Source organism: Bicyclus anynana, chromosome 10 (assembly GCF_947172395.1).
Source record: "Bicyclus anynana chromosome 10, ilBicAnyn1.1, whole genome shotgun sequence".
Taxonomy (NCBI): domain Eukaryota; kingdom Metazoa; phylum Arthropoda; class Insecta; order Lepidoptera; family Nymphalidae; genus Bicyclus; species Bicyclus anynana.
In genome coordinates this window covers 14,909,768-14,925,100 of record NC_069092.1, presented here as the reverse complement: position 1 = coordinate 14,925,100, position 15,333 = coordinate 14,909,768, and the positions used below count along the sequence as shown (strand labels likewise).

Genomic DNA, 15,333 nt, shown 5'->3' with positions numbered 1-15,333 from the left:
GTAATGTTAATTTTCCCTTTTTAGTTTCGTGGGTACCACAATGTTTTGATGTCGGTTGTAACATGTTTTTAAATAATTATTTTAAAATTTTTAATGCAATCAATAAGTGTACAAAAATAAATTCATATGAAATTCATCCTAACATCCCCTCTCCCTCCTTCTGAAGCTTGTATGATAATGCTTTCTTGTAGATACTGCACTACTCAGCAATCAGCATTAGACTCTGTGAATCTATACTTCTATGTACTAATAATATAAGTAAAGTTTGTGGTATTGTATGGGGTAACTTTTAATACTAGAAAGCAACGTTATTTGTGAGTGTCAAAGTTTATATTTCATTCCCGTAATCTCATGGGAAAGAGAACTACGCGGGTGAAATAGAAAGCTACGTATTTGTAAATGTCGTATGCTATACTTTATCTCCATATTCCCACGGGAAAGGGATCTAAGCGGGTAAATTCGCGGGTCATTTGCTAAAATATTATAAGGAGGTAATGTTTTTGGTATTGTAGGGTGTAATCTCTGAAACTACTGAACCAATTTTGAAAATTCTTTTACCAATAAAAAGCCCCGTTGTTTGTTTCTATCTGCTATATTTCAATTTCATCCTCATATTCTTACGGAAACGGAAACAACGTGGGTTAAACTGCAAGAAGTTGGCTAATGATTAATATATCACCCCTATTTTCCCACCCTTAAAACTTTTTTGAAAATAATTTGGGACTAATTTTGAGGTCCTATCTAAAAAATCGGACGTCTCTATAAAAGTTATGCGTGGTTTTACTTTACAATGAATGGGTATACAGCCATCCCCTATTTTCCTACCCTGTATGATTGGAATTTTTTTTTCGTTTTGGTATATACTTAAGTCCCGACTTTAATTTAAAAAAAAATTATAAATCGGATTACTGGGTAAAAAGTTACACGTGTTCATACATAAAAAAGATATACCTACACGTCAAATTGTTAACTTTCTCTCCGTTATTCGTCGGTTGAAAAAATATTGTTGAATGCTTCGATCATTAATAACAGGACCTTGCTAACCTTTACCCCTCTGGCAAAGATCAAAAATCAATGATCTAACGAGTTTATATATATTGTTGCTATAGAATCGATGTTTCATTGTTGTAATCGTTATCGTCGTGTAAAGAGCTCCTAGACCGGTCAAATTAAACCAAAAAATAAGGGTAGAGTTACATAAATTCCCAACAAGCTGAAAATCAGTAAGATAGTTTAAAATGTGATTAATAATAAAATTTCCCCATATTTCCCCTGAAATATGGGGATAACAAAAATGTAAAACTACCTAGCTACGAGCCTCCGTTTTTTTGAAATTTAACGATTCAAAAAGTTGTAAAAGTTGTTATAGTCACACTATGTTTCCATGCCACATACAGCTACTTAACTTATTAGATTGTGCACTTACCGCGTTGACGTGGTTTGCCCAGTAGGCCTGTTAGGCCCAGTAGGCCACGGGTCAATTTAATTTAAAGCTATTGCAAAATAATGGATATTAGCAGTGATTGAAAAGATAAAAGCAATTAAAACTGTGGCTATAGAACCAATGTTTCATTGTTGTAATCATAACCTAGATTTACGATTCAGTACAAGTACCTAATAATTCTATGGTGGTACTTAATCGTTTTCATCGTGTAAATAGCTCCCTAAAAATGCCGGTTTGTATATTTGAATGACATAAAAAACGACCGAAAACTTGTAGTTTAGTAAAAGATGGAGTAACGTTTCAATTGTTTATCAAATTTGTAATAAAAAAAAATTCTAAAAAGAATCAATTCTTTTGACGAAACAGCAAAACATCGATCAATTAATAGAATATTCTATGTAGGTTTAAATTCTGTGGATAGTCTAAGCGATGTGTTTGTTGGTTTGTAAAATTACGCGTGTGTGTATTGCGTGTCAAATTTATAGTTGTGTGTAGTGTGTGGACCAGAATATATTTAATATGTTAAATATTTTCGATGTGTGAGTTTAGTTTACCTCGTCCCCCCTCAAAAAACGATAGACTTTTTTGTTGGTGAATTTGGATGCGAAGGTCAAAGGTTGAAGGTTACTATGGTTAATTGTATTTTATTTTATGAACTGACATATGGACATGCCTCGCCAGAAATTACTTTTCTGTCAAAGTTATTTGACTTAATGCGATTATAAAAACTGTCTCTATAGAATCGACGTTTCAAAGTTGTAATCGATTTTGTCGGTTAAGGTGCTCCGTCAAAATACCTTTTTGTGTAGTTAAATGGTGTAAAAAAAAACTATTAAAATAATTGCTCGATTTCCTCGAAAAATGATAGACAATTTTGTTCGTGAATTCGGTTGTGATACTGGTCCTTATATAATTAGTCTGAGATTATGAAAGATCGTAGACAGAGAAGTGAAACTTTTTAAAAGATACTGGCAACAGATACGCGACTTAATCAAAAAAGTACTGTACTGGCAATAAAACCATGCGTCATTTGTCACTTTATTTTTTATTTTGGCAGCATTGTGTTCTCTCTTCCAGAAAAAGACAAAAGTGTGACGAGAGTTAATTTTACAAAATATTTAATTAAAATTAATAAATATGTCGACACTCGCTGCCGCTTTGTCCGTTGCAGGAACCCGGTATTCTGGAGCGCCAGTTAGAACACAAAATGGTGAGATTTGGTACTTAAAATGTTACCCGGTCGATCACATGCAAAGCTTATGGTTTTTAACTTACGAAATTTCATGTGATATTTGAATAAAAATGAGCCTTTCGTGTCGTGATTGTCACACAAATACCGTAAATAACTCGCGGTTTGTGTCATTTGAAACATTACAGCGATTTTTATTAATGTTTTTATAAAATAACCTAACAGCATTCAGACATGAAAATTGTAAAGTACAACTGTTGCATCTTACAAAAGTAAGATTGAAGCTTATTATCCATCATTATAATGATAGGTGAATAACGACAATTTAAGTTTTTGTACTGCTAATTTAGAACAAGCACAATGCATGATGCATGTATTAACATAACAAAACACAGTTATTTTGATGTTAATGAAATAATAAATAAGCCATTTATTCCATATTTCTCGATTGTTTGCAATTCAAATGTTAGTAATTTGTTACTTTTAATAAATTATGATAGTAATAAGAATGAACATCTTTCATCGAAACATGGACCCCGCAAGGGTAAAGGCCTCCTTGATCTTCTTCCACAAGTCCCTGTCTTTGCCAGAATTCACCTATTCACTTTCCACTACCTTGGCAATATCATCAGCCCTATTTTAAAGGCCCAGGTCTCTTTCCTTACAGGAGAAGGGACATGGAGCTGCAAGATAGACCTAACCACCACTGTTATTAGGCTAAAGCCAGATTTATATTTTTCTGACGTGTCGTGTCGTGACGTATCAGAACAGAATCAGTATCATACATTTTGTATGTGGCACATCAGAAGCCATCACGACATGTCACAACGCATAAGTGTAAACATTGCCATACAAAATGTATAATACCAATTCTTTTCTGATGCGTCATGACACGACACGTCAGACAAATATAATTCCACCTTTATAGTCCACCACATAGCCTAATGTGGATTGACAGATTTTGCACATATAGAGAATTGTTAAAATACTGAGATATTGTAGGTTTCCTGATGGTGTTTTTCCTTCACTGTTTGAACCATGTTATAATTTCTTCAAATGCCCATACCTGAAAAGTTGGGAGGTTCTTGCCCTAGACCGGAATCGAACCTACGCCCTCTAAATTGAAGGCAGAGGTCCATATCCACTGGGCTATCACAGCTGTAGCAAAATAAAAATATTGTTGTTTTGTTTTAGTGATGGCTGCCGCAGCAATAGCCAACATTGTAAAAAGTTCCCTGGGGCCGGTTGGCTTGGACAAGATGCTGGTAGATGACATTGGTGATGTCACAGTCACAAATGATGGAGCAACCATTCTCAAGTAAGTTTCAACTCTAGTCTAATGGTCATGACACATTCAACTCTTTAAAGTCTTGGCTGCAGCTGTTATAGGTACTTATAACTGAGAAATATTAATATCTTTTAACTATACAAAAAATCAATAATATGAATATTTCTATAATGTAACTATCTATACATATATAAAAATGAATTGATGCTTGTTAGTCTCACTAAAACTCGAGAATGGATGGACAGATATTTCTTTCCTGGGCCTTTTCTTCAATTGGCCATTAGGGGTTGGACTTTGTATGGATTTATCTTATCTTGGTCTTGAAATCATTGTAGAGGTATAGGGAGGGTTTAAAAGGTGATTAAAATTAGAAAAATTGCCAGGAAAACCATAAAATCAACTCTTCTATTTAAGAGTCAAGGGATAGGGGTAGGAAAGAAGTGTAAAGTTTGTCGGTTTGCTACATTCGTACTTTAGCTACTGCATTCTGGGCTATGCTTTCCTTTACTGATGGACTTAAAATTTGGAGCAACCTATACATAAAGCTAAGATATTATTCTATAATATTATCCCTATTAGCCTATTTTTAAGGGAATAGGTATAGGTGCAGGGACAGATGGTGATCTACAAAGAGAAGGTTTAGGAGCTTAGATCCACTGCACTGCACTAACATACTATTTTTGTTATCAGAATGTTGGAAGTGGAGCACCCAGCTGCCAAGGTGCTGGTGGAGTTGGCACAGCTGCAGGATGAGGAGGTGGGGGATGGCACCACATCGGTGGTCATCATTGCTGCTGAGTTGTTAAAGGTATGGCGTAGTTTTGTTGTTGACCTCCAGTCGATCCGCACTAAACATTTCACATTTCAAATAAGACTAGTGGACGCCCGCGACTTCGTCCCGCCTCGAACTCTTTAATCCGGCCCTATCGCAAAATCCGTTCTTAGTGGATACCTACTAACTATAAACTACATCCCTGCCAAATTTCAGATTTTACATCAAGCGGTTTTTGATTTTGTGATGAATGACCTTTCACATTTTTATATTAAGATGTGGAATGCCCCTCTGGCTTCAGTGTTCCTTGACACATCGTTTAATCACTACAAGAGTGAATAGGCATCTTCTAGGCAAGTGCATTTTATCTTAGAGCTCATCATCACTTTCCATCAGGCATGATTGTAAAACAAGTGCAAACTTATACAACACAAAAAAAAGTTTCTGTTTACCCTCAAACTAAAGCTTAATGTTAAAAGTTATCAGAAGTTTCAAGAAATATACAATGAAGTAATGGACCTGGTCAAGCTTCGCTTTGACTAATGTGCGCTTATTCTCTACCTTTCCCTACTCCAACCCAACCCTTACTCTACCCTACCCCCACCCTACCCTACCCCGCCCTTCCCTTACCCTACCCTACCCCTTATTTCATTAAGTCATCAGTTAAAGAAAAAATAATTGTAATACTGTGCATTAAAATATTTTTGGTGTCCAATAAATTCTGTCTGATTATTTTTGTCCATAAATTGGGAATAATTTTACTTTAATCTTCAATAGAATGCAGATGAACTGGTCAAAAACAAGATTCATCCGACCAGTGTCATATCAGGATACCGGCTGGCCTGCAAGGAAGCTGTCAAATATATTCAGGATAACCTGACAGTCACTGTGGAGTCCCTCGGAAGAGCTTCAATTATTAATGCTGCCAAGACCACCATGTCATCCAAACTTATAGGGGCGTATCCTTTTAAAAGAATAATGAAATGAAGCATGTATAAAACATGTATTGCCGGCGCTTATATGAATAACCTTCTGAACCTGTTTTTTAGTCATTACAAACTGAATAACATGATGTTAAACTGCTTCAAAATTAAGCTTATTTATCAAATATTAAAAATTAAAATTAAAAATAACATGCTCTTTTGTCCTGTCGCAAAGAAAGAGAAAGAGAGAAATATATTTCATAAATTTTGTTCATAAAGCAAACCTTTACACAATCCGGAAAGCATTCTATAACATTACAAACAATACTTTTTTAGCCATTTATAAGACCTATGTGCAACCCTAAAAAATAATAATTTCTGGTTCAGATGCTATTGGTTGTGGATAGGTATGTCTTTGTCCCTTGTCTAATGTCGTACTAAATTCAAGTAAATACAATAAATTCCTTAACAAAAAATACCAGTGATGCAGACTTTTTCTCCGAAATCATTGTGGATGCTGCCCAAGCTGTGAAGACAAACGACTCAAAAGGGAACGCTGTGTACCCAATCAAAGCTGTCAACGTATTGAAGGCTCACGGACGGAGTGCCCGGGAGAGTGTACTGGTGAAGGGTTACGCGTTAAACTGTACCGTCGCTTCACAGCAGATGCCAAAGAAGATTATCAATGCCAAGATAGCTTGCCTTGACTTCTCGCTGCAAAAGACCAAGATGAAGATGGGTGTTCAGGTAATATTTGTTCACACAACTTGCATTTACAGTATTGTCATCATCATCATAATCATATCAGATGATGGACGTCCACTGCAGGACCTAGATCTTTTGTAGGGAATCGCTTTATGTTGACAGTCCACTTGGTGGTGGGTCTACCAACACTGCGTTTTCTAGTGCAGGGTCGCCATTACAGAACTTTGGGACTCCAATGTTTATCGGAACTATGTGCCCTGCCCATTGCCACTTTGCAACTTGTTAAGCTATGTTGGTGACTTTGGTTCTTCTATTGATCTGCTCATTCCTGATTCTGTCACGCAGAGACACCATGAATAATCAGTTTTTTAATTCATTCATTTCTATTAGAGACTTCTATTTGACATAATTTTTGACTATACCCCACAGATTATCACAGAGCACACTGAAAGGAGTTGTATTGGTAGGTCCAGACCAACAGACTATATAACAAATAGGCTATAGGGAGCCACTAAATAATGGCTCAAGCCTACTGTGTTTGGAAATCCTTACAATAGGCCTATGTCCAGCTGTGGATATCCATGAGCTGGTAAATGAATTTGAGGTTATTAAATGAGGCTAGAATAATACAAATCTTACTTAATATATATCTTATTAATTATATATAATTCTTCCCACAGGTGCTTGTATCAGACCCTGAAAAGCTAGAAGCAATCCGTGCCCGTGAACTCGACATCACCAAGGAGAGGTTGCAGAAGATTCTCTCAACTGGTGTCAATGTGATCCTCTGTTCAGGAGGCATTGACGACCTGTGCCTCAAGTACTTTGTGGAGGCAGGCGCTATGGGAGTGAGGCGGGTCAAGAAGAGTGACTTGAAGAGGATCGCTAAGGCCTCTGGCGCTGCTTACCTCACATCACTTACTAATATGGATGGTGAGAAAAATGATCTTTTTCAGTTTTGCTTGAGTATAAGAAGCCTTCCTTATTCTAACTCAATTTGGATATCACCTGATTGTCGACCAACCGACTCGGCGACCGTTGACTGGGAAAATTTGGTTGACTTTTGTTTTGATACTTTGACTGGAATGAAACTCGATCGAAAAACTGTTGTTTGGATCTCAAGCAGTATTAATGTAGTAGTCAACTAAACTTCTTGTTATATAAATATTCTAGGTGAGGAGGTGTTTGAGCCGAGCATGGTGGGTGAAGCTGCAGAAGTGGTGCAGGAACAGGTCTGCGACGACCAACTCATATTGATTAAAGGGTAAGATACTAGCAGAATAACTCTTTTAAACCCAAACATTAAGTAACTACATTTTCTTTAAACTTGCATATGTTTCTAAGATACTTAATTAAGTAAATTATTGACACCAAGGTCAAATCTCTGTGATATATTTTTATTTTTATGTAAAATTTGTACTTTTAATAAATAAATAAATTTCCAAAAGAGACCAACCATTTTGCAACATGTTAAAAAGAAAAAAAAGAAACATTGAAATTTGTTATTTTTTGTTAAAATCGTACATTTTATAAAGTAGGTATAGACCTCGGCAAGTAATTAAACCAAAATGCCGCTCATCTGGGCAGTTACAGTTATAAACCAGAGTATATGCGTGCTTTGTGGTAGCCCAGAGCCCAGAGTACATTAAATATATATCACACTAATATTTAGTAATTTTATTAATTGTTAGTAATTATAATGTATATTTATAGCCCGGGAAGACGAATTGGGCAACTGTAATGTCTTCCCGGGTACTGTTTAAGTAAATAAATAAATAAAATATTATAAAGGCGAAAGTTTGTGTGTAAGTGTGTTAATATGTTTGTTCCTATTTTACGCTGCGGCTACTGAAGCGATTTGTCTGATATTTAGAATGCAAATAGATTTTACTTTGGATTAACATATACGCTACTTTTAATCCCGGAAAAATCCATGGTTCCCGCGGACGAAGTCGTGGACGTCCGCTAGTGTCAAATAATTGTAAATATCGTATTGTAATGTCGTCATGGTGTTGCTATGGCTACTCTCTATGTCTACAACATCCGTAAATGTTATACGCATAGATCAACTTAAAACAGTTTATTAATTAAATCAGGGCTCAATGTAAGAAAAATGGTCCTTCTCCTTTATGTACAATTTTTATTTCTTTCTCTACTATTTAGGTCCTATTTTATATTATTTCGCAGCAATAGATTTGCAGCCTTGCTAGCGAGTTATAACTGAGTAAATACGTTTTCCGGGGAACCCTAAACATAAATAATGACGTTAGATAGATATACTTTATTTGCACACCACAAAGACAAATACAAGTGAAATAAAAACAAATTAGGAAGAGATCAGCATACAAAAGGCGGCCTTATCGCTATGTAGCGTTTTCTTCCAGGCAACCTTCGGTTTAGGAAAACTTAAGAACATCAGCAGGTGGCGTAAAACAAAAATAACCATAGTATTAGTAATACACATACATACAAATAATTTACATCCTAATACATAAACAATATTACACAAATACCTACAATAATGAATAAAATACATATCAAAATATACTAATAAATACATTATATTGAAGAGAAATAATATATACAGATCGTCTTTACTGCACTAGATAATGAGTCTTTACGGCATTTAAAATGTACACTGTCTTTGATTGCCGTATGTTCAAAGGGAGAGCAGCATTCCATAACTAACGGCTTGCACAACGAAAGAATGTTTATAAAATTTCGTCTTACGCACGTCGCAGACCCGTGGCGCGCACGGCGGCGTCCATCATCCTGCGCGGGCCGACGGACGCGTACTGCGACGAGATGGAGCGCTCGGCGCACGACGCGCTGTGTGCCGTGCGCCGCGTGTTGGAGTCGGGCCGCCTCGTGCCCGGCGGCGGCGCCGTCGAGTGCGCGCTCTCCATATACCTGGACAACTTCGCCACCACGCTGGTGAGTGCCTCTAGAGACTGGCGCGAGTGCTGCCGCCGAGTGCGCGCTCTCCATATACCTGGACAACTTCGCCACCACGCTGGTGAGTGCCTCTAGAGACTGGCGCGAGTGCTGCCGCCGAGTGCGCGCTCTCCATATACCTGGACAACTTCGCCACCACGCTGGTGAGTGCCTCTAGAGACTGGCGCGAGTGCTGCCGCCGAGTGCGCGCTCTCCATATACCTGGACAACTTCGCCACCACGCTGGTGAGTGCCTCTAGAGACTGGCGCGAGTGTTGTCCCCACTCACTACTCCGACCAACCAACTCACTACTAGATGAACTGACAACGTCAACCAAGTCGTCACTTTAAGTCGAGTGCACTGGCCTGGCCTGTCCTGAGTCCTGTTTGATACAGGTGATTGACGTTTGTGGTAAACGGAAATACCTACGTAAGACCTATGTCCTGCATAACATGTGCTAGTAGACGTCCATTAACATATGTCATAGTGATGATGATTGATGATATATCTTAACATTTATTCTTATGATGAAGATGATGTCTTAATAGGATAGTTGACTGATATCAAATTTAATACATACAATATTATTTTCGTGCAGTACATGGAATAAGGGTACGCAATATATCGATATCAATCAATTAAAGTTAGGGATTTCTTGTAAAACTTAATATAAATATCACGTATTTTTTAAAATTTTCCAAACGTCAAAAACGCTGTCGTCCATTTTCTGTCGTCACTAACACATTTGATGTACTAAAAGTCGGACTAATCGTTAACTAATATTATTGTCAAACGCTCCATTTGTATGCGATTTATTATAGTGACGTCATGAAACAGTTGAAATATAAACTGTTATGGCCGACAACCGACCGTTTTGGCTCGTATTGTCAAAAACATATTTAATAACTAAAAATTTTTTAACGTCTCAAAAAAATATGAAAAAAAAATTTTGTGTAGTAAAACGATAGTGAGCTATTTAAGACTATTTTAAAAAAAAGTGTCAACTAGCCTATTATAATACGCCGGTGATGTTGCAGAGCTCCCGCGAGCAGCTGGCGATCGCCGCGTTCGCGCAGTCGCTGCTGGTGATCCCCAAGACGCTGTCGGTGAACGCGGCGCGCGACGCCACCGACCTGGTCGCCAAGCTGAGGGCCTACCACAACTCCTCGCAGACCAAGGTATCCTTACCTTACCTCTCCATTCATTTTCAGCTGTTCTTTAGTTATAAATAGTGTTAGTTACTCTATTTATAACTAAAGAACAGCTGAAAACATGACTTTCTTCTATATAATTATATAGACTAGCAGAGCCGGTCAAGCTTCGCTTTGACTTATGTGTACTTTTTTCCTACTTACCCCTACCCTACACTACTCTACTCCCTACACTATGTATAGAATATTTTATGTAAAATTGTTGAGCCTTAGGTTAACCGAAGCTCAGTAGTTTCGGTGCCTATTTATTACATACAAACACACAAACAATCAAATCTTTCCTCTTTATAATATTAGTATTTTTTTTTTATTATTTACAAATTAGCCTTGACTACAATCTCACCTGATGGTAAGTGACGATGCAGTCTAAGATGGAACGGGGCTAACTTGTTAGGAGAAGAATGAAAATCCACACCCCTTTTGGTTTCTACACGACATCGTACCGGAACGCTAAATCGCTTGACGGTACATCTTTGTCGGTAGGGTGGCAACAAACCGCGGCAGAAGCCTCCCACCAGCCAGACCTGGACCAATTAAGAAAATCTCACTCGGCCCAGCCGGGGATCGAACCCAGGACCTTCGTTTTGTAAATCCACCGCGTATACCATTGCGCCACGGAGGCCATCAAGTATAGATTAAGTGTGAAATTACTAGCGAATTTTAATTTGTATGTAGGTAAACAGTACTTACACATCAATTAGGGGTTTAGTATAGTCAAGTCAAAGTCAAAATTCATTTATTTCTTAGGCTTAGTTTACAAGCACTTTTGAAAGGTCAAGATTATGTCATAATTTAATTTAATGGTGGTAATAATAGTCGAGAACTTAAAACTAAAGTTACGAGGGTTCCAAACGCGCCTTGGTCCGAGAAGAGCCCACAACAAACTCAAACTATAATTCTAAATGTTCATGTTCCAGGTAGAACACGCCAACCTCAAGTGGGTGGGCTTGGACCTACTGGAAGGCACACTGCGCGACAACCTCGCCGCGGGGGTGCTCGAGCCAGCCATCTCCAAGATAAAGTCGCTCAAGTTCGCCACGGAGGCGGCGATCACTATCCTGCGCATAGACGACTTGATCAAACTGGACCCCGAGCAGAAGGGCAAGAGTTACGAGGACGCGTGCAACGCCGGGGAGCTAGACTAGTGTATAACACAAACTAATCTCAGTGCTTTAATAAAGTATTGAAAAGTATTATGCTTTTCGTCAATCACAAGAACCGAGGACCGTAAGAGACATTCAGACAGAAAACACGCCTTTATTTTGGTTCATTTACACGAGCAGTACGTTGCCAATGGCAGCTGGCAACTGCTGCCGATGACTGCAGTCGACTGCAGTCGGCGGCACTTATTACAATAAAGTAACTTAAAAACTCTTTATAAAAGAATGGCTAAATACTATGCGTCAGTAACTCAGACCAATTATAGAAGGACCAGTATCGCACCCATATTCACAAACGAATTTTTCTGTCATTTTCTAAGGAAAACGAGCTTAGATTTAGTGTATATCTTTCACTAAACTATAAGTTTTTGCCCGTTTTTTACATTATTCAACTATACAAAAAGATATTTTTACGGAGCTCGTTAACCGACGAATACGATTACAACTATGAAACATCGATGCTATAGAGACAGTTTTTATATTCGCATTAGATCGTTGATCATATACTTTGACAGAAAATTAACGCATAGCGAGGCAGGTCCTGTACAATAGTTGGCCTGAGGTCAGTAATGACAATTTAAATGTTGCTTGTAAAAATTTTGTCAATCAAATGCAATTGGCAATGCATTAAAAATCATCAAATTGCAATAGATGATATTGTTTTGAATGTCTCAGCGAGTAAGAAATGGTTTTAACAAAACATAATATTAACGAATGAATAGGAAATAATTATATTTATAGAAACATCAAATTCATGGCCTTAACAATTACTACATTCGATTTGTGTATATTTTACTAATGTGTACCAGAAAATATATATAAATGGAATAAAAATACAATAATCTTTTTGGGAAGTTGGTGATTTTATATACAACTTGAACTTTTGTGTACTGTGAAGTCAAAGTCAAAGTCAAAATTCATTTATTTCTCTTTCTCTTTTGAAACGTCAGGTAATAATAATATTAAAATTATAATGAAATAATATAATATTTACTTCCAAAACTACAGTCATATTCGTATGGTTCTTAAGAATGAATATTCGTTACAGGGAATTTCACAAATTTAATAAATATAAACCAAACATAAGGGCATGTCACAATAGGGAATATTTGTAATAATACGTAACGCATTTTTTATTATAATTATTTTAACAGAATATGGTTTAGTGTTTTTTTTTGCTCATTAATGTTAATTTATAGTGGCTAAGGCTTTGTTAGCGTAATGGAATAGTATATTATACCCGCCTAATTTTAGGTATTTAAAATGCATCTAAAAAGCGGATCTTGTTAAAAAATATGAATACCATATAACTGACATAGATTTTGCGGATTACAAAGCGGATAAAACCCCATTAGCTCGTAACGTTACGTTACGTTGCGACTGTCGATTTTCATGTATGTATTTAAAAATGAGATGGCACTTGATGGAACCTGTCACCAGCGGTTTCGGGCGAGCGAAAAAACCAAACACGATCAGTTTAAATCAGTGCCGCGTTGCAAGAACCAGCTCATGACTAAGGGTCCCGTATAGGTTCGAAACTAGTCTGGCATACTCCGACCTTATATCACGTGAGTTTTAGCCGTGTTTTACAAACAAATAATATGAATAACACGTTTGTCTATAGTATTTTTTACGTAACTATTCACCACAAGATGGCGCTTTAATACAGGAAAACAGTATGTAAAACCATTGTCTGAGGGCGCCACTGACACTAAAATAAATACTTTGCAACAGTAGTGTGCTAGTAGAAGAAAATACTTTTAATTTCTGCAACAATACGAGATATATCATTTTTTTGCTCGTGCTTTAACGTTATTATGCTTAAAAAACAGATGGCGCTGCCATAGATTGGTTCAAACGAAATTTTGTTACATGTGTAGGTCTATCTATGTATTATTATAAAACTTAATTAAAATAATTTTTAATTATCACACTGTTTTATTATTTTTCGCTTATTATTAAAAAATATGTACTTATTTTCGATAATCTACATATATAAAATTAATCCATATATCCCTTGGTCACGCCATCACTCGTGAACGGCTGGACCGATTTCACTAATTTTTTATGTGTTTGTTATTGTCAGGAGAAGGTTCTTATTATATGACAGAAAAAAATTAAAAAATTGCGCGGAAAATTAGGTAAAGGGGGTATATGATAGACTAGCTGACGCCGCGCGGTTTCACTTGCGTGGTTCCCGTTCCCGTAGGAATACGGAGATAATATATAGCCTATAGCCTTCCTCGATAAATGGGCTATCTAAAACTGAAAGAATTTTTCAAATCGGACCAGTAGTTCCTGAGATTAGCGCGTTCAATCAAACAAACGAACTCTTCAGCTTTATAATATTAGTATAGACATAGAAATATGTTCCATGTACAAAATTGACCTCTACAGATTTATTATAAATATAGATATAGTATACGCCGAAGTTCTAGTCCACTCTCAAATTGTAACTTTATAACTACGGTACCCCGCTGGGATATGTTGTAGGTACACTACGCAGTCATACGCCTCGTGTTCAGAGCGGACACGAAGTTTGGCGCACACTACTAAATGCAAACAAACTAAACCACGCGTCTCATTGGTGTATTTTGTCAAAACAGTATTACATCAATGGTTTTTTAGTTTTTTATTTAATCTATAAAACCGTTGCTAGTAGCGAGGTATTAAAATTAAATCTATAGGTACTTAAAATAAATCTTTAGAAAGGTAAATTCTGTACATAAAATATATTTCCAAAATAACTATTAGGGGGTGATTAGTGATCGATACTGATGCCAAAAATGCAATCAGTAAAATGTTTGTTTGTCTGTCTGTATGTTTGTTATAGAAACAAAAACTAATTTGTATACGCAAACAATATCTTGTCAATGGAAATGTTTGGACCATTGACCTATAGACATAGTCTGTTAAATTAAGATATTAGATTATATTGCTACCTACCTACAATATTTTCACTTGGAACAAATAGAATACCTATAAAACATAGCCTTGTAGAAAAACTTGAACAGTTTCAATAACAAAACATCACTTAATTTACATATTATAGATATAAATACAATACCAATTAAACAACCATGTTAGCTCAGGTGCCTCGCTTATTGTCTTATGTATAACCGGTCTGCAGGGTCATTATGTAACTCGGTGAACGCTTTAAAATCACAGTCACGACAACAAATGACAGCGATTTTTCGTTTTTGCGATCATGTAACACACATCTCCCACCGAAATGACGTCATCTTGGATCGTTCTCTGTCACGGTCACTTGTAGGGATTTATCCAAGTTATAACGCAGTTTTTACGTATCGATAGTCAGTTTAAGCGATTATGTAAGCCTAGTGATCATACAACTGGGTGACACAGAAGTTGTCAAAATCAATCGCTATAGAAACTAATACCGAGCAGTGTTTTAATAAAGTTTACTTGACGCCTGTGATTCAATAATTACAAATAAAAGTACTTTTAGGATTTTTTTGAATTTTGTACTATACCTTGTAAGTAAGGTATTAGTTTGTAAGTCAATAAAATCAGAATTAGAAAAGTTTTTCATGTAAAATATGACGAAAGTTGAGAATATATAGTAGGTACCTACCTACATACTTATTTCATAAAGCAGAATTACAGTTTTAGAGTTAATTGAAGTGAATTTAATTAATTGTGTTATTTTTGTAGTGTTTACCGACATTGCCATGTACAATAAATA

General features: G+C 36.6%; 1 protein-coding gene across 1 annotated transcript; it reads left to right on the top strand.

The window, feature by feature from the left end:
* Window positions 1–2,490: 2,490 nt before the first annotated feature.
* On the top strand, window positions 2,491–13,558 carry LOC112051528 (T-complex protein 1 subunit alpha). The gene is made up of 10 exons (XM_024090216.2): window positions 2,491–2,654; window positions 3,828–3,951; window positions 4,612–4,729; window positions 5,471–5,652; window positions 6,099–6,363; window positions 7,002–7,254; window positions 7,495–7,585; window positions 9,063–9,255; window positions 10,294–10,434; window positions 11,385–13,558. Exons 1-10 carry the CDS (start codon window positions 2,582–2,584, stop codon window positions 11,610–11,612), a joined length of 1,668 nt encoding a protein of 555 aa, XP_023945984.1. The 5' UTR covers window positions 2,491–2,581; the 3' UTR covers window positions 11,613–13,558.
* The last annotated feature ends 1,775 nt before the right edge of the window (window positions 13,559–15,333 follow it).